The sequence below is a fragment of the Oratosquilla oratoria genome, chromosome 19 (genome assembly GCF_046742065.1).
Source record: "Oratosquilla oratoria isolate Oo_2021 chromosome 19, ASM4674206v1, whole genome shotgun sequence".
Lineage (NCBI taxonomy): Eukaryota > Metazoa > Arthropoda > Malacostraca > Stomatopoda > Squillidae > Oratosquilla > Oratosquilla oratoria.
In genome coordinates, this window is record NC_134795.1 from 20236904 (window position 1) to 20262654 (window position 25751).

At 37.2% G+C, this 25751-nt stretch overlaps 2 protein-coding genes across 4 annotated transcripts in view; one reads left to right on the plus strand and one right to left on the minus strand.

Moving 5' to 3' along the window:
• LOC143035776 (glycosylated lysosomal membrane protein-like) overlaps window positions 1–5975 on the minus strand; it is a 28499-nt gene extending 22524 nt beyond the window's left edge. Inside the window, exons 1-3 of the mRNA XM_076202721.1 lie at window positions 5765–5975; window positions 3756–4004; window positions 1992–2192 (exon numbers count right to left, since the gene is read on the minus strand). Coding sequence (XP_076058836.1) covers window positions 1992–2192; window positions 3756–4004; window positions 5765–5830 — 516 coding nt within the window. The 5' untranslated portion in view covers window positions 5831–5975. The remainder of the gene's footprint in view (window positions 1–1991; window positions 2193–3755; window positions 4005–5764) is intronic.
• A 327-nt stretch (window positions 5976–6302) lies between these two features.
• Window positions 6303–24059, plus strand: LOC143035777 (kelch domain-containing protein 10-like). Of its 3 annotated transcripts, XR_012967329.1 has the most exons (9): window positions 6339–6485; window positions 10603–10748; window positions 10925–11083; window positions 11548–11628; window positions 14281–14432; window positions 14705–14907; window positions 19466–19605; window positions 19837–20140; window positions 23703–24059. XR_012967329.1 is itself a non-coding variant. In XM_076202723.1 (8 exons), exons 1-8 carry the CDS (start codon window positions 6380–6382, stop codon window positions 20062–20064), a joined length of 1179 nt encoding a protein of 392 aa, XP_076058838.1. In that variant the 5' UTR covers window positions 6303–6379; the 3' UTR covers window positions 20065–20140. The 3 variants fall into 3 exon arrangements, 2 of the variants coding, with proteins under 2 accessions (XP_076058838.1, XP_076058837.1); XM_076202723.1 differs by lacking the exon at window positions 23703–24059 and having other exon boundaries at window positions 6303–6449; XM_076202722.1 differs by lacking the exon at window positions 23703–24059 and having other exon boundaries at window positions 6340–6485.
• The last annotated feature ends 1692 nt before the right edge of the window (window positions 24060–25751 follow it).

The window sequence follows — 25751 nt, forward strand, 5'->3', positions numbered from 1 at the left end:
GTCTTCCTGCAGTGATTCATAATCCTTTTCAGTTTTTACTTTCCTTAACCTCTTCACTCCAGGGCACATCGTCATAATAATCGCATTATAAAAAATAAAGTCAGTGCTCAATCGTTCGTTCTCTTTCACCCGTGTATTTTGATAACCATAGAAAATTGATGAAGCCAGTTTAGAGAGAATGGAGATTACGTAGGTACGACTACAATAAATATAATCAAGATGCCGACGTTGGCATCATCGAGTACCCACTTGCTCCTCATGCCGCCTACATAGGCGTCACCGTATGGAAGTGGTTAACAGTTTGGCATCATCTGCAAAGAAGCTCATGTAACATTTCACATCATCATCCATGTCATTCACATAAATAGCAAACATTATTGGACCCAATACAGATCCTTGCGGTACTCCACTGATCACCTCTTTCCAACCTGAATATTTTTCTCTGAGCACTACTCTCATCTTTCTACCAATCAGGAAGTCCTCCATTTTAGTAGGTTCCCTTGTATCCCTCCTGTATGTTCCATTTTTTTTTAATAATTTTTTGTGTGGTACTTTGTCAAAAGTTTTTTGTAAGTCCAAGAAGGCACAATCAGCCCATCCATTCCTTTCTTGCACTATGTCTATTAATCTTGAGTAGAAACATATTAAGTTTGTGGTACATGATCTTCCTTGTCTGAACCCAAATTGTCTTGGGTTTATTACATTATTGTCTTCCAGGTGTTTTACCCATCTATTCTTGATGATTTTCTCACAAATTTTGGCTATAGTGCTTGTTAGTGAGACTGGCCTGTAGTTAGTTGGTTCTTTCTTGTTTCCTCCTTTATATATTGGTACAACACAGCATACTTTCCTTGTTTGTGAAGTGCGACACAGTCAAAATTACTTTTTATTTGATGTTCCTTATTATCTATATTACAACAATGTACCACTAAAGATGTATTGTAAAAAGAAAAAAAAAAGAAAATAAATAAATGAATAAATAAATAAATAAATAGAAAAAAAAGATAAATAAATAAATAATAATTATAAAAAATAAATAATAATTATAAAAAATAAATAAAGAAATAAATAAAATAATAATAATAAAATTAAAAGCCACTCTTTTTAGACATATGTGTTAATGAACATTTCGCCACTTAAACTGACCCTCAGTTGGTTTGTAAGGTGCTATTCCATCTTATAAATAGAATTTTCTGATCAACCATCAGGAATCTCCCCCCAAATCAGTTCAGTTTCTTGAGGGTTTACTGTATATATATTCTCTCTTCTCTTCTTTTTTGTGTGCAAAATTTTCTTGCAGTTTCTCTACTACAAGAAGAAACTCCTTCCAAGACTTGAGCATATCTTATTCTGCATATGCTTCAGGAAACTGACAATGATGACCTGTTTCTAAATTCTTCATCCATTTTGAACTCTATGGGCCCCTACAGAAGTGGATGCCCCACTTGCCCTGTTTGTGATGTGATATGGTTTAATGTCACACACTCCTCGCTATCGGGAGGCTAGGACGGTGCCCCTCACAGAGGGCTTTGTAGCATGGAATTTAACCCCTTCCATACGGTGCCGCACACGTAGGCGTCATGGACTTAGATCTCGGTGGCAGCAACCAATGCCAGCCGTACGACGTGTCGTAATAATACTCGCATCATAAAATATAGTCACCGCTTATATCGATCGTTCTCTCTTCACCCGTGAATTTTGATAACCATAGAAAATGCGATTACAAAAGAATTAGAAAGAATGTCATTATAGAGGGGCGACTACAATAAATATAATCAAGACGCCGATATGGCAGCCTCGCGAATACACTCGCTCCCCATGACGCCTACGTGTGCGGCACCGTATGGAAGGGGTTAATGAACCATGCCCTTGGTTCAACTTTGCCAGTGGCAGGATTCGAACTGCCCTCACCTCAACATTTGCCGCAAGTAATGACGCCCTAACCCGCTCAGCCAGCGAGCTTCCCTGTATAAGAAAGAAAATATACTGACCTTTATGCTGAACTTGGTGGTGTTTTTCAGAGTAATTCCATTATACTCAATGGCTTTCATGGAAATCCCTGCTTCTTCTATTGATTCATTCAAGAGAGTATCAATGTCCCATGTGAATCTTTTCATGTGGAAGGGTATCTGGTCTTCAATGGGAATGTTATCTATCTTGCCAGTGTCATTACTATCATCAAAATATAACAGCTGTAAAATCAATAAAACACTGTAAGAGAAATATCAATACATAAACCAACAAGGGCACAAACCCACTCCCACCCATTCCACCACACATGCAAAATTACTATAATACACATATTTTGTACTTGTACTTACACACCAGTATAAATGATAATGTTCATTAAAGAAAACTGATTTTTTTTTTGGGGGGGATAGGGTGCAAGGTAATGCATGGTTTTGAGATTTACTAATACTGTACGCGCAAACATACACACATTCTACCTATATGCCAAAGACATCTTTCTTTTATTTAAAAGAGAGGTAGCCAACATATACATCTACATACATATATCAAAATGCCTTTTCCTTCTTGTTAGGGAGATGGCCTAGCTATGGCATACACACACACACACTACCCATCAATTGTTCCTTTTACTTTAGCTGCTTGTGGGTGGTCATCCTTGTCCCTTGCCCACTGTCTGGGCTAGAGGCAATGCAACAGGACACAGCACCTCCACAGCTAGGCCTGACAGCCAAAAATTCACTATATCTCCATACAAAAAAGACCACATTCCTCATACAAGGGAGGTAGCCAGTCAAGACAACCCACCTTTCTTCCATCCAATACCCATTTGTTTTCTCTTTTATCTTAGATTCTTGAAGATGAAGGGTTATCCCTGGTCCACACCCTCTGCTGAGGTTAGAAGCAATGCAGCAAGAAATAGCATGGTTGAAGCTGGTTTACCCCCACTACTTCATTATATAGACCTCTCCTCATCCACTCATAAGTAATGAGAGAAGACAAAGAGTAATCCTTTCAGGCAGTGTCAATTTATCATCCAATCACAACCATTCTCCACTCTCACCTATCTCTTGCCCTCTCCCTTTCCTGCTCAACAGGCATTCCCCTTTTACTCAAGGCCTGTTTCACATCTTCCATCAATATCTTTCTCTGTGATGCATGGGAGTGGGTGGGGGATGGGGGGGGTGAGGGAGTATATATTTACCCAGTTGTACCTAGTTGTATTTTACGTGACAAGAGCTATGCTCGTAGTGACCTGTTTTCGTATTTCTCGGCATCCAGTTTATTTTGACACAACTCAAAGGGATTTCTCCCTGTCTTCTCTTTTTCTGCATGAGGGGACCTGTCATCCAGGAGGAGCCAAGATAAGAGGGAGGGGAGGGGGTGGATAGGAGTGGAGTATGTGGGGATGGAATGGGTGGGAATGGCTTTTTATGCCTTTGTTTTTTGGCTACCTCCCTTGTAAGGGTGAAAAAGCCGTTGGTGTATGTATGTATATTAATGACAGATGATATTTTAAAATCAAAAGATTGTGCATTCAATCTTAGAATCTTATTTGCTTTCTCAGAGGTGGAAATACACTGCTTAGATGATTTGAGATCATTACTGATAATTACGCCAAGATCCTCTTCACTATCCGTTTATGTTAACAAATTTCCGAATAACTTGTTATCGTACTTATTGTTACTTTTAATTATGTGCATAACTTTGCCACTAATCTTGCAGTATCAACAATAACAAGTACCCATTCTTGGTCCAATGTATCATAATTAGCAATGCAAACTCACCTGAGTAAAAACAATCCCAAAGACATAATCTGGCTCTGGATCAATGACAACAGATTTTGGTTTAAAATCTATGAAATCTTCGCACTGTACTGTCACTGTTGCGTTGGGTTGGGCCTTGGCCACTAGAAAAACTGGTGATCCCCAGATGGACCACAAATGTATTATAGTATCATTGCTACCTTCTGCTTTAACCTGCACCAGGTGAGGGTAGTCATATTCTTCACATCCAGGATTTATACTTAGTGATACCTGAAATATAAATAAATAGATAAATAAATACTTATAAACATTAACTGGTCACAAAATTATGAATAATATGTGACCTGGTAAGCAAAAAGATAACTTTCCTTAATTGATAGAAGTACTGCTACATTACAAGAGCCATTTAAGAGCAAACTATAGACATTTGCATTGTACAATTATTTATTTAATTCCCTCTGGAAGAATAACCGCATAATGGTTTTAGTTTTGTAATGCATTACTTCACTAGGAAGAATGTGGTTCTCAACTGTATAAAATCATCTGGCATTGGCTAAATGGAGTATATGAGACTTCATTTACAAACTGGGTGAGACTCTTTAGCTTCCCATCTGGAAAGTGAAGGGTTTTATCTTAGCCAAGTAAAGTGTGACAGTGCCTATATCAAGCAATTAGTCTCGATCCAGCCACAGCCCAGAAATGAAGGATGAGCCATCAGATAAGGATTTGGAGCAACCAAAATCAAATAAATTAAGATAATTTCGACCATGCTAGGTTAGGTTAGGCAGATTAGGTTTGATTAGGTTAGGTATGGTTAAATCAAGTAGACTGGGCTTGGTCAGGTAGATGAGGTTTGAGTAAGTTACATTACATTTGGTTAGGTTAGGCAAGGTTGTTTCATGGTATTTTTTCTTTTCGTAAGTACATTAGATTTGGTTAGGTTAATTAAGGTTATATCATGGTTTTTTTTCATAATATCAAGTTTTTACACTTTTGCAATCAAATTTCTGGGCAGGTTATCCCAAATATCATAATTTTACACTTTGTAATCCAATTACTATTAATATATAAAAATTTACTGTTTTTCTATAACAAATGGTGACTTTAAACTATTTTCCGTATTTTGTATTTTTCTCAGACATGTACTGTCTTCCCTGGCCCCAAAAAGTGGGAGGGGACTTGTAATTCATAAGTGGTTCATTTGTGACAGGAAAAAACTTGTAAAACTTTATGAAAAACACCAATAATGAACATCTCTAGGAATTCCAGTCCAATTACATGAGGAATTGTAACTGATTATCTTAATATAATTTAAATAACCAATTTTCTTTATTGATTTTTCCTGGATTTTCTACCTACTTGAAATAAAAATAATCATGAGGAGACTGGAGTACTGGAACGAGAAATTGTGTGATTTTCACGCAATTTAACACAACAGTAAGAAACTTAAAAGAAGTGTGCATTTGAGCAAAACCCGTCCTTGTTTGGGTTTTGTTGTTTTGTTCGGCTTTTCTCGGTTTTGTTCGGTTTGTTCGGCAATTAGTGAGACCGCCAAAATCTACTACTGGGATACAACCAAATCAAATGTAAATAAGAACTAGACTTCTGTCTATTCCAAGACATCTTCATACGTCATTAGCAACTTAAGATAAATCTGCGCATTTAATTTTTTCTTAAACAGTTACATTCCTGGGAGGATTATTAGGTTAGGTTATTATGACTTGTCGTAAAAATTTAGTTCAAAAGTTCATGATAGAGGGTGCTATCAACCATGTAAGAATAGCCTGAGGACTATTCTTACTTGTTGTAAAAATAGCCACTGCCAATAAATAAAGTGTTAACTGAAACTCCCGTATTGCATGTTCACATGTGTCATGTGACGACAATCTCACGTCAGACTGAATCAACTTAATCATTATAAGTCTGCTATATGATACTAAAGCATGGCAACCTGCTATGTACTTCATTGTCATTTACTAGAACAAGTTATTATCGGTTACACAGTTACAGTAACTTCAAGCCGTTCTTACCTTTCTTCCTGATATCACATTAATTAGTATTAGTATGAATGAAAACTGGAAATATTTCCAAGCCATATCAAAATATATCGTGGAATAATTAATAACTATCCCAAACTATTAAATTTCTCGATTGTGATGACTAAGATCAGTTTCCACCAAACTTTATAGATCATCAAGACAAGGTTGTCTATCGGAAATCACAAGATTTGCTATTGTGCGGTCAGTGTTTTTAGAATCGATTTGTGGGATTTGTGATGTATGCACCTGATCACAAAGTAAAATTCGTTCTATAATCATGATTAAATATAACCATTACAAGATATATTACAGTAAAACAAAACGGAAACTATTCATCAAGTGATTATCTAATATTCAAAGACAAAACGATTAAAAATCAAAACAACTGCATGTATTGCCCTCTTTATAGAAGCATAATTTATTCGATATCCATATATTCAGATATATTTCCATTTACAGTTTCATAAATTAACATATATTTGACCGATGTTAGATATACGTGTTTTTATGTAATTGGTGCTGACATCTATTGACTTGTATTTCAACTACGTGTTGTAAACAGTACATCATTTGGGACGGGGGAGGCTAGAGAATCACCAATTTCACATGAAGGGCACTTACAAATTTAAGCCTTTTACATTTACCTCTGTTAAACCTAGGGGAAATAACAGGGATGGTAAGCCTCATTTAGAATTAAGCATAAGCGACATACGTAAGTCTTATTAGTATTATGAAATATTGACACGACAAAATATCCATTGAACACTTGTGATGTTTCCAATTCTTTAGCATAATGTAGGACCTGTTATCAGTGACGGTTACTAACCTGTATGATTTTTGTGACATACTTTGAGATCACCATGTATTGATGGTTGTAAGTTCGCGAAAATTGTTTGTAATCATTCTCCATGCATGTATGTCTAATTCAGTTCTCTACATTATCAAAGCTTGTCACTCGAAGACTTGTCACTTTCACCTATCATATAATCATTGATTGAGCCCCTATTCCTATAGCCGAACTTCTGGAAGAAGCTCTAGGCCCTGTGTCACTACCCAGACCCAGAGAGTGGTTCCTTGCAAAGGATGTTGTACCTTTACCTTATGATTACATTTTTGTTCCTGATTAAGAAAAATTGTCCTCGTATTACCAAGACAGGAGAGGGTCCAGTGTTATGCCAATATAGATATACAAGAAAGGAGACAAATCAGAACCTGCAATATATTGTCCAGTCTCTCTCACATCAATCATTTGTAAGGCCTTTAGAGAATCATTGGTGAAAAAATAGTGGAATGTGGTGGTCATGTTAGTTGGATGTGTTGTGTAGAGCTGTAGCCTCTGCCAAATAGTGCTAGGCTGGTAAAATCCAGTATTTCTATTCTTATACACAGAAGTTTTGTAGTACATTTTTAACTGGACTTTCAATGTTCATGTTGTTCATTTTAATGGAATATTTAATGAAATTTTATAGGTATTTGTAGACAATTTCAAATTCAAGTTTAAATATTTTTTCTTTTTAAGTTATTAGTCATCAGGCAAACAAATATCATAATGTTATGTAATTTTAGTAAAAAATTGATCATGTTTTTATGAAACAAGTGAATATATGATAACCTAACATCAAAGAAAATATTCAATTTGTCTTTCATATATCTAAACCATGGTGATTGATGTAAGCAAAATTATGAAAAATATCAAAAGCAGAAAATGTAACAATACAGTGAGTGACCATGATAAGCTTTGGAATGTGAAATTTGTGACTACTGCTTTCACATGAAATGCAAGTGTACAAGTCGATGGCGGATAACAAAACTGGGTAGAAGCTGTATTGGAATGTCAACTTCTGTAAAAGAGAGTGTGATAAGTTGTCTAGTAAAATGAAAATTATAAAACCGAAACAGAATTGACTGAAATGCTTAGACAATTTAGAATCCTTCAGACATTACACTTACTGCTTTGTTGGTACTGGGTGTTATTGGGTAGTCCCAGGAAATATTTAGTAGGACCCCTAGGGATCATAATTTACTTGAAGAAGAGAGAGAGAGTTGACGGAGTAGCTAAAAGTAACACCAAGGAGAAATAGAACCAAGTAACTGAAAAGGAACAGCAACTAAGAAAATATACCCCAGTGGGTTTGTTAAAAAAAGGACACACAGAACTCTTCACAACTTCACTTTCTCTTGACTTTGTATTTGCTGAAGAGGATCACAGCCAATGATCGAAATATATGGAAATTGTTATTTCCTTTCTTTTCTTGAATCCAATCAACAGTGGGTTTTTAGTGTATTTACTAATGTGTTACGACATCACTTGGCAGTTCTTCACAAGTTGCTGAGATCAATAAAAGTGGCATTTACTTATGTGGACAAAGAAATGAAGAAAATACTAGTCACACTGATAAGACCAAGCCTGGAGTATGTAGTGACACTATAGTCACCCAGTACCCAAAAAAGAATATAAAGAAAATTGAAAGGATCCAAAGAGCAACTATGAAGATGGCCCCCACACTTTCAAAACTATCATGTGAAGAGAGACTGTCAAATCTAGAGTTACCGACTCTGGAACAAAGAAGAGGAAGAGAAGATTTGTTGACCATCTATAGAATCATGATAGAAGTGGAAGTCCTTGATAGAGAAGACTTACTAAATTGGGATATGAGAAATGCAAGAAGACATGGAAAAAAACTCAAAAAGGGCAGTTATAGAAGAGACTTTAAAAAGAACAGCTTTCCCCACAGAGTAGTGGATGTATGAAACAAACTGGATGAAATGATAGTGTGTGCAAAAACCATACATGAATTTAAGAACAAATTAGACATGGTGAGATACAGACAGGACACCATGAGCATAGCTCCCCTTCCCATAAGACACAACTAGGTAAATACACATGAAATCTAAGCTTAAAGCAAAGTTACTAGTGTCAGAAACAAATGATATATCTGCAGACAGTATATGGATAAAAGTTACAAAGGAGGAGCATGCCAACAGACCTTTTGGTCCATAACTAGGTCAGATGCAAAAAAAAAATTGATAATGATGATGAATAAATAGACATAAATAAAAATTATAATAATATAAATAAGATAAGTAAATAGATAGGTAAAGTTAAATAATAAACAGGTAAATAATGATAAATTCACAGATAAATAATAATAAAGTGATAATCATGAAAATAATAATAAACAGACAAATAGATAAAGTAAAATAAATGGCAGGCATTATAACACCTTGTTTAGGTGTTTATCTAAACGAATCTTAAAGTTTCAAACTGAACTTCATTGCACTACCTCTGCAGGAAGTTTATTCCATTCGTTAACTACATGGTTGGCAAAATTGTTTTTACCCACTTCCAAATTAAATCTATTTCCTGACAGTTTGAGACCATTATTTCTTGTCTGATTCTCAGTGTGGAAATTTTATCACCATTGATGTCAGTTCCCTTTAGAATCTTGAAGGCCTGTATCAAGTCACCTCTGAGTCTATGCTTTTTTAGGGAAAATAAATTCATAAGTTTTAATCAATTTTTGATATTTGCAATCAGTTTTATTGCTCGCTGTTGTACTTTTTCAATCTGTCAGTGACTTTAATGTGATTTGGTGACCATACGGAAACAGCATATTCCAAATGTGGACAAACTAACAATTTATATACAGTACAGTAAGTCCTCGTTATATGGTACATATGCGTTCCTGAAAACCTTACCGCAAATTGAAATTACCGTATACTGAACCCATTATAACATGTAATAATAGGATATTGCAGATGTACCTTCTCCCTGCTCTTTCCTTTTCAAAACACAAGCGGATACCCTATCTGTGGAGGGAGGAGGGTGAAGGGGAGTGGAATATATAGGAAATGGAATGGGTGGGAGTGGTTTCTATGCCTTTTTCTTTTTGGCTACCCCTCGTGTAGGGGAAAAAAGCCTTTGGCATATGTATGTATGTATGTAAATAGAATCGAGGGTAGTAATTACCAAATACTGTAACTGTGAATTTACCGGATAAAGAATTACTGTATAAGGAGAACTTGCTATACTCATCAAAAGTATGCAATCCCTACCCCTTGTAGCCACATTTTTATGTTGAAAATAGGAAGGCATTATCTTAGGTGGAATTATGTAAATAGAATGCCAAAGGACTGAAGGAGTGCCTGTATATTTTTGCTTTAGGGAAAAATATGATTGTAGTAGTTTTAGAGTGATCGGTTTGAGTGTAGCTGGAAAGGCTTATGGGAGGGTTTTAATTATGATGATTAGGAGAGGAACAGAGGAAGTAATTGGTGAGGAGCAGTGTGGGTTTAGGAAGAGTAGAGAATACATGGATCAAATTTTTGTGGTAAGGCAGATTTGGAAGAAAGCTTTGGCAAGAGGTAAGGATGATTTTTAGGCTTTAATGGGTGTGGGGAAGGCCTATAACAGGGTAGACAGGGAGGCACTGTGGAAGATATTGCAGATATACATGATTGGGGGAAAGCTGTTAAGAGCAGTCAAGAGATTTTATGAGAGTAGTAAAACCTGTGTCAGAATTGGAAATGGATAGAGTGAGTGGGCTGCATCAGGGCTGTGCATAGTTACTTATTGCACAAATCAAGTCAGTTTTTGCCCTGCCTAGCAGCAAGAGAGTTCATAGTAAGGATTTACCACATTGAATCCACTGCTTCACAAAAGTTCTGTAAGGACTCTGAGAGGGGATTTTATTATATTTATCAGAATCAAACAAAATCATGAATATTTGTGGGTATATTTCACTTTATTTTTACTAATGTGGTTCCAGAAGCTGAGATAAATTTGAGAATAACCAGTAATACTTTTCTCTTGTGTATTTTCTATATAGGTACACCTACACCAGAAGCCAGAAGTGGACATCGTATCGTGTGTTATGGGCCAAGTTTTTACTCCTTTGGAGGTTACAATCCATACATATCGAAGGAAGATTATAATGATCTCACTTGGCAGAGAACATGTCCTTTATTTCAAGAGGTATTTTGATTTATTTTTTCTTTTAAGATGTGTAAGAGTCTTATTTATTTTATACATTAGCATTTTTCAAGCTCACTTCAGTTGAAATAATTTTTCATGAGTGTAAAATAGATTCTTAAACTCAACACTTCCATATCGTGTGACATATTCTCCATAGTTTGTGTTGGAAATTACAGTTATGGCAGTTCAACTTCTTGAGTTGCACATGGACACGGTTACTAGGGAGTGGAGAAGTTCCCAATGAATTGGCATCACATTGTGCACTACAAGTTGGGCCCAATTTGGTGGTCTTTGGGGGAACTGCCATGCCATTTGGGTCAGCATCCTCTAACTTGGTAAGATGTGTAGTTTGTATTATGTATGTAAGAAGAATATGCACTGTAGATTTGTATGTTTTGTGTGTGTATTCTTCTAGGTATATTTGTTTAGTTGTATTGTGCAAGGGACCTTTTTTTATTCCTGCCCCCATATCTGCTTTGATCTAACATAGTTTTAAAAATGTGGATGTTTCTTGCCCACATCACCTCATCCCAAGCCATTCTGAAACTTTACACATATGAAAAGAGTTAGGGAAATGGATCCATTCATCCACTGGCTGATCTGGTGCTCTAGCATCTAGGTCCTGAACAACACTACATTCTTATTTTTTTTAAATCTCTCCACCCACTTTATTAACTTCAGAACTCTTCTCTCTCCTCACTTTTGTCACTACCAGGGTCATACATTTGTAAGCACTCTGACCTCCTAACTTATACAGTATATATTGATATGTTTCATCTGAAATTTTGTTTCTTTGCAGTTACATATTTGCCATCTGCCATCAGTTAAATGGAGGAAGGTAACAGCCAAAGGGGACTTGCCCTTTCCTATGTATGGCCAGGTATGTTACAAACCATTGTTTTGTGTGAAAGTAATGGTAAATGTTATTTTCAGATATTTTGTTAAGTTTTATTTATTCATTTATTTATTTATTTATTTAAATTTTATTATTATTTTTTTTTATCTCTTCAATACAAGGCAAATTCTTGCACACAGCATCAGATGCCTGAAGTACAATGATAGATGCATCACAATACTCGTGTTATAAAATATAAAGTCACTGCTGTATTACTCATTCTCTTTTACCGAGTAGTAATAAACATAGACAACATGATCAAGCCAGTTCACAAAATTTGGGAGTCAGTCAGCTACAACTACAAAATAAATATAATGGAGACAACGGCACCAGCATCCTCGGATACCCACTCATGCATCATGACACCTATGTAGGTATCATTGGGTGGACGTACAAAGAGATAGGAAGTGGACCAACTTGGACTGTGGCCCCTGTTGTGGATGTGCAGTTTTTTGCTGCATTACTTTGACCTGTCATCCAGGAGGTGCCAAGATAAAAGGGAGGGTGGAGGGGAGTGGAGTGTATTAGGGATGGAATGGTTTTTATGCCTTTTTATTTTTGTCTACCTCCCTGGGGTAAAAAGCCTTTGGTATATGTATGTATGTACTTTGACCCAGTCAGTGGGTGGGGAACAGAGATAGCCCTTCATGTGTTGGAGGGGGTTTTGGTGGAAAACGCAGATAGGTTTCTTCCGGTTTATTGGGGTGAGCCTGATCTGATACAATCTTGGCCTGGCAGCTCCGAAGTCAACTTTAGAGGTGCCAGATTTTCCTAGCTAAACTTAATCTAATTAAGAAATGGGCGTGGCCACAAGAAGGCAGCCAATTATATGAAAAAATGGGCGTGCCCCCCGAGAAGGGTAGCCAATAGAATGTCTTGAGGTGCAAGAGGGGGCCAGAGCCGTAGGTGTGAACTCTGACCCTGGATTGAGCGAGTTCTCATGTTTGTTTGGTGATCTTGAAAGATGTATGGAGAAGGAGGTCACTAGGTGACCTGATCTGTGGTGGTCCCTGCAGCTGTGGTGCCGCGATGAAAGAGTCGTTCTTTTCGATGGGCCTCATAGGGGCTTCTCTTGGGTAAGGAGGCCCGTTGTTCCTTGAAAGAAATCGTCCGTGGGCGGAAGGAGTTCGTCTGCCTGCCGCCTTACACATGGGCATGGAGTTGGGATGAAAGGAGGATTGTCTTACAGATAAAAGTGGGATGGGTGGGGGGGTGCTGACAAATGGGAGTGGGATGGGATGGGTGGTGGTGGGCGCATGTCTTGTCTGGCTATCTTTCTAAGGGGGCAGAACCTTTTTTGTATACAGACAAAGACCACACAGTCTCCTTAGGGGGGTTGTCTAAGCCAAAGGACACCTCCACACCATGCCCTGTTCCCATCACATTCCTTAGGCCATCCCATTTATTATGAGGATGGGTCTTTGGTATGTGTACATGTGTGAGTATGTTAATAAGATTTTTATTGATGTGTTAATATGATTTATTTGTGTATTAATTTACTTATTCATTTTGTTTTATTCATTTCATTTTACTTATTATTTTATTTCATTTTGTTTATTTATTTGATTATTAATAGAAATAAACATAAAGTAATAAAAAGATGTTTTGGAAAGATATTAATCTCTTCCGTATGATGACCTCTACATAGGCATCATAAGGTGAGAGTGGGATACAAGGAGGCTGGTGTTCGCGTCTTGATTATATTTATTTTGTAGTCGTAGGTGAGCGACACCCAAATTCTGTGAACTGGCTTGATCGCGTTTTCGGTGTTTGTTATTACTCCGTGAAAGAGAATGAGTGATACAGTAATACATACATACATATACCAAAGGCTTTTTCCCCCTTACAAGGGAGGTAGCCAAAAAACAAAGGAATAAAAATCATTCCCATCTATTCCATCCCTAATACACTCCACTCCCCACCACCCTCTACCCTCTTTTCTTGACACCTCCTGGATGACGGGTCATCCCTGCATCTCACCCACTGCCCTGGGTCAGAAGCAGTGTTGCAAGACACAGCACATCCACAGTAAGTCCGCTTCATTAAATCAGCGACCCCCCTCGCTGTCCCTTCATGTAGAAATGAAGAAAACTGTGAGAAATCCCTTTGGGCTGTATCAATTTATTTTTCACACATACTCCTTCACCCCCCATCCCCCACCTACTCCCTTTCATGCATCACAGCATCATCCATACACAACCATTCTCCATTCACCCCTATCTTCTGTCTTCTCCTGTCCTTCCTCAACAGACATTCCCCTCTTTCCCAATGCCCCTTTTACCCCATCCATCCATCTCATCCTTGGTTGGCCTCTCATGTGTACTCCTTCTATCTCTGCCTTCCACACCTCTTTTACTAATCTATCTTCACTCATTCTTTCCACATGACCAAACCGTCCCAATACTCTTTCATCAACCCTATTTCCTAACTCACTCACTTTCCACTTCCGCTCTCCTGCTCACCTCCTCGTTTCTCACTCTATCCAACCCAGTAACCCCTACCATACTTCTCAGGCATTTCATCACAAACACATTTAGAATCTTCTTCTTCTCCAGGACATTGTATGCTCACCTTTGTTCTGTAATGGGGTATGTTAATATCAGTTAACCAGCTTTACTGTATTTGTGTTCACTACAGGCAGTATGTGTACACAAAGGTTCCATGTTCTGCATAGGAGGGACGACAGGGACAGAGTATAGTATAGACATTCATCGCCTGGATCTACGTCACATGGAGTGGTGCCCACTTATCCCACGTATCCTCAACCCATATTATCTTCCAGAAGCAAGGCAAGTGGTTGTAGGTTGCCCTTCCCACAGAAGAGTATTTTGTGTTGATTATAGCCTTGTAGATCATAAGTTGTCGAAAGAAAATGGGTGGAATTTTACTAGTTGTAAGTTGTGCAAGTAGTCCCATAGATTTAAGTAATTGATACTAGTTGGATCATCAAATTACACAGAATACCATTAGAGTGTATGGGCTGCTGCTGCTGCTTTTTTGAGCTCTTTTGAATGATAAGTGTGTTGATTTGAAGTTAACTTTGGTAACACTTGTTTTGCAGATATCGACACGAGATTGTGGAGCACCGAGGGAACTTGTATGTATTTGGAGGTGGTCGGCACATAGATGCGTATGATTTAGTAATTATTCCAACTTTTAACCTTGCACAGAGTCTTTGGACTCAGACACAGACACAGCCAGATCCTGTTACCAAAAATCATCCTGTTCCTCGAAGATGTCATGTCCTAGTCAAAGTTGGTAATGGTAAGCCATATCGTCATTTACTTAATTGTTTTAGCTTTGATAGTTTATTATTTGCTTGATATTCTTTTTCTTTCCTTGTTTCATTTCATGAAGTGGGTCTGTGCTTTGATTCTGCCATCCTTCTTCTATAGGGGAGAGGGCTTTTGCAATGCTGTTTTTAACCAGCATAGAAACACTACCCTCTGGTACACATTACAAGACACATGGAAAAAATACTAGGAGGAACATCCAACAAACCACATGAAGATGATCGAACTTGATATACAGTAGAAGCCTGATTTAACGAACTAATTCAGCCAAGGTCCAGTCCGCTAAATTGAATTTTCCGTTAAATTGAGCGAGTGAGCGTTGGTGTAACAGTGTTGCCAGAGCGGATTATAAAAATGACACATACCTAAAAATTCCCTAGTGTACACACACACACACATACAGTATATATATTATTGTAAGTGAATTATAGGCAGCACAATCATGAATTGCAAACGAACAGCAACGTGCAGTAATTTGTTGCAACATGTGTGTGTGTGTGTGTGCCGTGTAACAATGATATGAGCTGTGTGAATTTCGCGGAATATTAGTCATAGCTTCATGTTTGGTTCGATGTACATAATTCTAGTGATTAATAAAACTGGGCAGTTGGTTTTTGGATAGTGAGCGTTATTGTTGTGTTGTTGCAGAAAACGTAGTTCGTTGTTATAGAAGTGTTTTTCGTGGTGATTACTCTCGCGTACTGATTTTGAATTTTCCCATCAACTTACTGTTTCATTATTTTGTTTCCCTATCATACCGTCTACTTCTACTTGAATATATTTCTGCTACAATTATACTTTATACATATACTGAATTATATATTATTGTATATATATTATAGTATGTATGTATATATATATATATATATATATATATATATATATATATATATATATATATATAATTATATTTATATACCTCCAAAGTACTAAATTATAAATTTTTCCTTGACTCCACCACCACAATCTGGTAACATCTGGTAACATTGGACTCTGAGACACGCATGTGGCCAGTTGACGGAAAATGCTCAACTAAGCTTACTGTTCCCGCTAAATTGAGCTATTTCCATAGACGCACGTCTGGCCAGCTAGCGGAGAATGGTCAACTTAGCGGACCATTTCCGCTAAATTGAACATTTTTGTCATTGCTATTTGCAGTTCGCTAATTTGAGCTTCAGCTAAATTGAGATTCATTAAATCGGGCTTCTACTGTACATCCATGACCTTTTCCACCAGTGTAAATGATGCTTTGAGACAGCACTAATATGCTTAACCTCTTCCATATGATGATGCCTACAGAGGCATCATGAGGCACAAGTGGGTTTACGAGGATGCTGGCGTTAGCGTCCAGATTATATTTATTTTGTAGTTGTATCTGAGTAACCCCTGAATTCTGTGAACTGGCTTGATTGTCGTCTCAGTGTTTATTATTACTCGAAGATAATCTGTAAATTTTATAACACAAGTGTTGTGATGCATCATTGAACCATCTACAGAATCATGAAAGGCAGAGATATTCGATAGAGAGGACTTACTAAACTGGGACAAGAGAAACACAAGAGGACATGGAAAGAAAATAAAAAAACATAGCTACAGAAGAGAACTGAAGAAAAACAGTTTTCCACATAGAGTAGTGGACACTTGGAACAAACTGGATAATGAAATAGTATGCGCAAAAACCATTCATGAGTTTAAAAGTAAACTAGACACTGCGAGATACAAAGGCAGGACACCACGAGCATAGCTCCCCTTCCCGCAAAATACATACATATACCAAAGGCTTTTTCCCTCTTACACGGGGGGTAGCCATAAAGAAAAGGGCATAGAAATCACTCCTACCCATTTCATTTCCCATATATTCCACTCCCCTCCACCCTCCTCCCTCCCTCCCTCCTATCTTGGCACCTCCTGGATGATGGATCATCCCTGCATCCTGTCCACCACAAAATACAATTAGGTAAATACAACTAGGTACATCAGTCATCCAATGCTGCTTGTGAGAATTTGACTCATATTGAAGAGGTTAAGAACATGGTATTATCATCTCACACACATCCATCTCATGGTTGGAGACAACACTCTCACCTGTGTGATGCCCTACACATACAACCCCTTGCAACAACTTCCTACTTCTCTACCTATCCCCTCAAACAACAACCACACTATATACCAGAAGGTTAACCTCTTTGATACAATGACTCCTGCATAGGTACCGTGAGGTGCAAATGGATACATGAGTATGCCGGCATCTTGATTATATTTATTTTGTAGATGTAGCTGAGTGACCCCCTAATTCTGTGAACTGGCTTGATCGAGTTTTCTGTGGTTATTATTGCTCAGAGTGATAGAGAACAAGTAATACAGCCATGACTTTAAATTTTATAATGCAAGAAGTGTGATGCATCATACATTAGGCATCCAATGCTGCTCGCAAGAATTTGACTTCTATTGAAGGGGTGAAGGAACATAACACCAATATCCCCATGATTTCTTCACATTTTTCTACAAGAGACAAGACTCCCATTCAAACTATGATTGCCACATCTTGTAAACTTTCTAATGTGACACATCAACATTCCTATAGTTTAAAAATATTATACTGCCAAATAAATGCGCTTTATACCAGCTAAACTAACACCAGGAACAGAATATCACTTGGCAACAGCGTAGGCTCGATTTTTATAATCATTGGATTATGGGCGTGCTGACGTTGGGAAACCCCAAATCAAAATAAAATAAAACCTGGTGAAATTCCTCTATTTTATTTCTGTTGAACTGATGGTATAACAATCAAAGTAAAAAAGAAAAAAAAAATGTGGCCTACTGTTTGTACAAAACATGCAAAGCTTGGTACATACAGTAGCTTCCATGCCTATCAGCCCGGCCAGTGAGAAGGTATAAATGAAACAAAACTGAAAAATATATATATATATATATATATATATACACATAATATATATATATACATATACAGACGCTCCTCTACTTACGTTCATTCGTTTTATGTTTTTTCGATTTTACGTTTGAACTGACTAAAAAAAAATTTTTAATTTTTTTTTTTTTTTTTTTTTTTAGTTTAGCGCGCTCTCTTTAGTATGAGACGTTCAAACAATACTTACGCATGACGCTGCGTCCATTGTTTACATGGCACAAACGACAGACTGAACGTGCCTTGCCTCCTCTTCCTCCCCCTCCTCCTCCTCCTTCTCCTCCACCATCTCACTTTATGTTGCTTGAATTTAATTTATTTGAAATTAATGTTATTATTTTACAATGTTATGTTTATAAATAATGATTGAGGGGTGTTATATAAGATACAGTAATAGAATTTATGGATGTATAGTACAGTATGAATGGTCATACATTACTGGAACGTACAGTAACAACTTACGTTCATTTTCACGTTACGTTCGGCTGTTCGGAACGTAACTAAAACGTAAGTTGAGGAGCGTCTGTATATATATTTCCTCCGACCTGCCAACACGATCTCCTAAAAGCTTTATACAATGAGTCCTCCTTATATGGTAATTCTTTATCCGGTAAATTCACAGTTATGGTATTTGGTAATTACTACCCTCGATTCTATTTACAGTAAGAAAAATTCACAGATACAGTATCCGCTCATGTTTTGTTTACACCGTACTGTAGCACCACCACGCCATGTGGCCACCACAACAATCAGTCTCTTCCCGTGTTTGGTATACGGTAATTTCAATTTGCGGTAAGGTTTTCAGGAACACATATGTACCGTGTAACGAGGACTTAGTGTATAAATAAATGCCCTCTGACCTAAGGGGAAGGATCCATGGTACCCAATACCCAATGAATAAAAAAAAGTCTGGCCCAAGAGAAGTGCTGGTGAACTGTTGGTAAATATACTAACTCACCAACCCCATCCATCTCAGTACCTCATGGATGAAGGTTTATTACTTTCCCACACTGCGCCATTCAGGTTAAAGGCAGTGCTGTAAAGCACAGCACTTCCTCAGTGGGACACAATATATGGAGCTAGTTTATGCCTGCATCTTCATCATATAGCAGCCCCCCAACCTCATCATATCTATTCTATTTATATACTGTGGGCTTTTTCCCCTTTATAAGGGTGGTATCCAAATCAAAAGGTACATACCCATTCCCATCCACCACCCTTTCCTCCCTCTCACCTTAGCTCCTGGTGGATGAAGGGTCATCCTTGTATCCTGCCCACCACCCTGGGTCAGAAGCAAGACATCCTTAAAACTCCAAACCTCCAACCTCATTCACACAAAATAATTTTTGAAGCAGATGAGAAGAATGTAGAATATGGTAAACCAAGACGTACTACCAGTTCCCCCCCATTTCTCACACCAGTCTTAGTGTGTATACATTTTCTCCTGACCTGCACTTGTGACCTCATATTGCTGTGCATACATATTCATAGTTTAAGTACTGTAATAAGTTAATTATATATAGTGTTACTCATTTATGTGTTGCCTCATTTATGCACAAAGGTCTAGTTGTTTTAACACCTACTGATCTTTTGTTTTCAGAGGTGTTTATTCATGGAGGCTACAACGGGAAACAGGCTTTCTCCGACATGTGGAGATTAAATTTGGACACAATGGAATGGAGAAAACTACTGTACAAAACACCAGTCCCGCTCTACTTTCATTCTGCAACTGTCACAGAGGTACAGATTTGAGGCTTAGAATGGAAATTGAGTTATCAATTTTGTTATTACTTGATATATATGTATATCTATATATGTACATATGTATAGCAATGGCTTTTTCCCCCCTGACTGTATATATGTGTAGTAATGTGAAGCTTTTAATGTTTGATGGAAACCCTTTAACTTGCTATTTTATTAATTTTATCAGAATTATCTATTTAAAAAGCATAAATCTAATTTTGCACGCAGGAAGGGTGTATGTACATTTTTGGAGGAGTAAAAAATCTAGAAGCCAACGAACGCACTGCCCGAATCTTCAAGGTTTGGCTACGAGTAGCCAAGCTCAGGGACATCTGTTGGGAAGCCATGTGCTTCTACAACCCACACCTTCCCCACAAATCTCCAGCAGCTCTCCTTCAGATGGGAATTCCACAACAGATAGTAGAACAGTTGGACTTACCTCCTGCCTGTGGTTGAGGGAAGAAGATGTTCATGTTTAGTAGCTACGTGTATCATTGGCTTAGATGCAGTTGCTTCCTCCTATGAAGTGAAGGTGAACACCATTTGTATATTCATTCATCTCTAGCACAATAATACCATTTTATATTGTCTCTATACATTGTTTTATGTTTATGAATTGAGAGATAATCATTGTTGATATTTGTCATCTTGAAGTGATTTCTTTTGCAAACTTTATTGAGTTTCCCAAGTGCAAGTGTTACTGGTATTATTTGTTATTATTGCCTCTGGAGACTATTGCAGTACTTTTATTTCACTGCTGTTATTAGCTGTTAATGGTAAAATATTCACCAAAGATGATTTTCTTCAATCTCCAATTTATATGAAAACAGTCATTGATATATCATAAGGCTTCCATAAATCATCAGTATTGGTTGTAGTAAAAGTGTATTGTGTGTTAGTTGACTGAAAGGCAGTAGTTGTATGTGAAGTGACAAGGTGATGTTACTGAAAATAATATGGTTACTTACTGCTTGTTTGTTTGTACGATGATGACCATGATAATAAGTGTTACTTTATGTTTCACTGACTAGAGAATCACAGCCCCACATCAGTTGGCATTGGTCTCCAGCCCCTTACATAGATCTCTCTAGAAAGAAATGTTAGATGGCTGTCTTTGTTGATTATGTATGACTGTTTCCTTGTCAGTTGTTTGAAGTAGCAGTAGGGGAGCAGTTGTTGTTTATCAGCTTTACTTTTTTGAAAAGGTGAAGGGAGCTCAGTAACTCAAAGTTGAGATCATGGGCTTGGTGTGGAGACCAAATGTCAGCCCTTCAGGGCTGCACTTGCTGATGGAAGTGAGTGTGTTGAGGTTTGAAGACAAGCAGCAGAGGAAATTATTCTTTTTGACATCCGTCTTGCAGGATCACAACTTGCTGGTCCTTGTGTGTATAAGTTATTGATTGATGGTTTACTTCATCATGCACATTATTTGATAAGTTTATTAAGAAGGATTCCATTTGTACAGGACTAGCATAATTGTGTACATGTTTGAAAAGTATCTCATCATTTAGTTCAGTGTTCCCCATACATAGAACCCGTGGGATGTTTTGTCACTTTCCTCGGATCCCTTTTAATAATAACATTTTAGCCGTGTAACGGCAAACTTAATAGGATAAAAGTGAACTTGGAGAAAAATAATTAGATTGTGTATATAAGTTGTCAAAATGAATAGCTGTATGCAACAAGCAAAATACGATAAACTCAAATCTACAGAAATTTCTTTGTTAAAGCATAATAATTGTATTTTGTGGAGTCATTTGCATAACCCCCAAAAGGAAAAAAAAAATCTTTTCGCATACTGGTTGGGAAACTCTAATTTAATTCATTGTCATAGCAGTTCATTGTCATATATTTAGTTCATTGTCATAGCACAACATTGAGTGAGTGTCTGCATAATAGTTTGCCTGAATTTGTGCCACCTTGTTTAATAAGTGACAGATGCAGTGGTTTTATATGTTATGGAAGTGTTAATCCATTGCCTGGTGTTTTTCAGGCTAACTTGTGTTTTTCTGGTGGGGTCTTAATAGCATTAGCTAACCAGAGCATGCACTGTTCACATTTACAACTTCCTAAGTGTCTTTTCAATAGGGATGTAGTGGCTCATCCTTTTAGTTTGTACAGTTAAATATCTTCAGTTATTTTTTATGAATATATCAAGACATATTTCAGGTTTCCTGAAATATACATAGTCATTAGTTTAAGTGGGAGACAGACTTGCTCTTTTGGTGTAGTCTTATGAAGTTCTGATGAAATAATAAAGCTCATGCTATCAGGTCAAGGGATATAGTAGGAGGTATGTAGAGGAATATGCTAGTAACTGTGTTCATGTATTGAAAACTGCCTCTGAAATCCTCAGTTTCATTGGCTTGTTTGTTATTTTAGTCTATCAGCCAAAGGCGTGCCTTCCTTGTTTTATGAGGAACCAGGTAATTCAATCTTTGAATTCCTGGTGTGTGTATGTACATCACTGTGTTCCTAAATTTAGTTAGGAAAATGTAATCATAGTGTAAATTCCAAGTCATATGGAGAAATCATAAAATACTGCTCTGATACATAGAAAAGGATCTTATATTTGAATTTCAGATAGTAGTGTTGGAAACCAGATTGTGTAGTTGTGCAGTTTTCCCCCTTTGTTATAGAGACTAGTTCCTCATGCACCTGTATGTCACACACCAAATTTTGAGTTTTGACCACTGAGGATTGTCACCATATTCACTGTGACTACACATTGATAATTCAGAATAATTACGTAATTGAAAGAGTTGCTTTTTTACAAACACTAGGTCTTCGGTGTAGCATCGCATCACTGCATTGAAGGGGTTAACAGAAATGCCTTCCTTCCAACTCATCATCATCAGTGGGAAGCACATGCAAAGGGGGTTGTCCCGTCACTCACATGCCTATGCCATTCCTCACAGAATCCCTGAGCAAGACCCCATGCAGCCACCCTTCCCATCCCAGATGTACACACACATACACACACAAGTTTTTCATACAAGAATTTAAGAACAAATTTGATGGTCAGAGATACAAAGACAGGTCACTACAAGCATAGCTCTCTTCCTGTAAAATACAACTAGGTAAAACTAGGTAAATACACAAATATATATATATATATACAGCGAGACCTCTCATTAACGTATGTTAATTAGCTGTGTTTGTGGTGTTTTTGCTGTGTTTTCAGTGTTTTGGAGTGGTTTTTGGGTGGCATAGCGATTGCACGCACTAAACAACAGCACCAAAAACACAGCGAGAATACCGCAAACACAGCTAATTAACATCCGTTAATGAGAGGTCTCAAGGTCTCACTGTATATATATATATATATATATATATATATATATATATATATATATATATATATATATATATATATATATATATATATATATATATATATAAATATATATATATTTTTTTTTTTATGGGAAGTGCACAGCAATGAAAGCATTGTAGAGTCCATAAAGAACATTTTCAAATTTGCAAGCAATTTCAGTGAAGATGTGTGGGTGTTTAGAAGTCCAAACAATGTCTTGGAGATCATATATGTTCAAATGCTGTATGGACATTATTAAACACCCTTACACCTTCACAAAGAGGTACTGCTCATAAATTTGAAAAGTTTCATTATAAACTTGACATTTATGTTCCTGTCTTCGTATATATACATACATGCATACATACATACATACATACATATACCAAGGCTTTTTCCCCCTTCCAAGGGAGGTAGCCAAAAAGGGAAAGGCATAAAAACACTCCCACCCATTTCATCCCTAAATACACTCCACACCCCTCCCACCCTCCCTCTCATCTGAGCACCTCCTGGATACATGCATACATACACAATACATACATCTATCTAGCTATATATCAAGGGCTTTTTCCCCCTTACAAGGGAAGTAGCCAAAGTACTCACTTCCACTCATCCCACCCCCCTTTCCTCCCCCTCAACCCAACTTCCCATGAATGACAGTTCATCCTTGTATCCTGCCTACTGTTCTGGGTCAGTAGCAAGGCAGCAAGACACAGCACATCCATAGCAAATCTGCTTCACTTAATGAGCAACCCCCTCTCTCCATCCCCTCATACAGAAAAACAGATGATGGGGAGAAATTCCTTTGGGCTTCCCAACTTCGGTTTTTCTGCACGAGGAGATGGTCGCCGATCAAGTGAAGCGGCCTTGCTGTGGGTGTGCTGTGTCTTGCTGCATTGCTTCTGACCCAGGAATAGGTCATGGGCCTCCTCTAAGGTAGACCTGGCACAATTGATTGTTTGATATGATTGATCGTAAATCAAACTTGAGAGACCTATCCTATAACCTTAGAAGGGTGGTTGCCAAAAGGGCAAGTAGCCAAATTACTGCTCAGATATTTTACTTGTTGACCATCTCTTGTTTTTTCATAATGATCCTGTAAACTTTAGTATAAAGCAGCTTAATTTAAAATCCACTGATGTTTAATTGTGATGATATCCTGGAATTTTTTTTGTCACCTTTATTTAGCAGGGAATGTTTGCAATTTATGAAGAAGATTGTGTTTCTAATGAATTGTATTTTATTTCTGTAACCATTTTGTCCAGATATGGGTAAAAGAATATTACATGGATTGCTTTTTATCATAGAACAAACTAATAAGTGTAATCAGGTGTGATCTTAGGTACTAAGTTTCTTCTTTGAGTGAACTATGGGACATCCAGGTGGTGTTGGTCTCTTCCAGAAGATGGTTGGTATAGATTCTTTCATTTGTTTCAACCATAATGGGGAAAAAATTGCAAATATTCTCGTTTCACATAAACTAAGAAAAGCTAACTCACATAATCCGGAAACATCAGCTGGAAACCAATGGATATTATGCTTTTTCATTCATTCATGTACTTTTATTAATACATTTTACAGATTATTTTAAGAATGGTCGAGGGATATACTGAGTGGCTCAATGGTCTGTACATGCTCATCCAGTCCTGAAATCCCTGTACAAAACATGCATATATTAGGGCCATTAAAATCTTTGTGGATAATATTTATTGCAACAAGAAAGTCCTGATATTTGTCATACAAATATCATAATGCTCCCATAATGCATACTGTATATTATACAAAATGAATTACATATTTTGTAAATAGTAACAATAGCTTAGCCTAACGTGTCATTAGACATGGTGGTGTGTTTGGTACAGCCAAGGACTTACATGCAGAATAAATCTTTACAGCAGACTTGTTTGTAACTTCTTTACTTATACGTTACTTTTAGACAACCTCTAGAAATTTATAGATGGCAGAGGCTAATGGGAGAAAACTATCATCATTACTAAGGATTGAAAGAGGGAGTGGAAGATAGCTAATGATTTTTTTTAGCACCAAAGTAAAAAAAACAACAACAAAAAACACACATAAGATGGTAATTCTCCATGGTCTTGGATAACTGGACTTATTTTTGATAGTTATTATCCTTCCAGGTTTGAACATGAGAGCTCAGAACTTTTGTATAGGCAATGGGCAGTGCTGCTATGAGCAACTAACTGCACGCGCACACACACATACACATACACACACACATTCATGAATATAACGGCAAACTAGACACTGCGAGATACAAAGGCGGGATACCACAAGCATAGCTCCCAGTACTAAAAAGAATATAAAGAAATTAGAATACAAAGAGCAACAACAAAGTTGGCACCAACTCTCCAAATTAACATACGAACAGAGATTGTCCAAATTGGAATTACCAGCTCTGGAACAAAGAGGAGATCTGCTGACTATTTATAGAATCATGAAAGGAATGGAAATCCTAGATAGGAATGATTTACTAAAATGGGACAATGGAAAAACAAGAGGACATAAAAAGAAACTCAAAAAGGATAACTATAGAAGAGATCTGAAAAAAATAGCTTCCCACATAGAGTACTGGATACCTGGAATAATTTAGATAAAGAAACAGTGTGTGCAAACACTATTCAAGATTTTAAGAAAAAACTTGATGCTAAAAGATACAAAGACGAGTCACTATGAGCATAACTCCCTTCCCGTATAATACAACCACAGTCCCAGTAGGAAAAGCACTTGAGCATATCAAATTACTGATACAACAGGTCACCGTGACTCAGTTCAAAATGAACCTGACCTATGATATAGAATGTAA

Excerpts from the sequence above, each read along its gene's own strand:
- LOC143035777 (XM_076202722.1), top strand. The coding sequence starts at position 6,380 with ATGAAGGGCACTTACAAATTTAAGCCTTTTACATTTACCTCTGTTAAA. Across the intron at positions 6,486-10,602 it reads ATTAAGCATAAGCGACATAC|GTACACCTACACCAGAAGCC; the intron begins GTAAGTCTTATT and ends TTTTCTATATAG. Across the intron at positions 14,908-19,465 it reads CCTAGTCAAAGTTGGTAATG|AGGTGTTTATTCATGGAGGC; the intron begins GTAAGCCATATC and ends TTTTGTTTTCAG.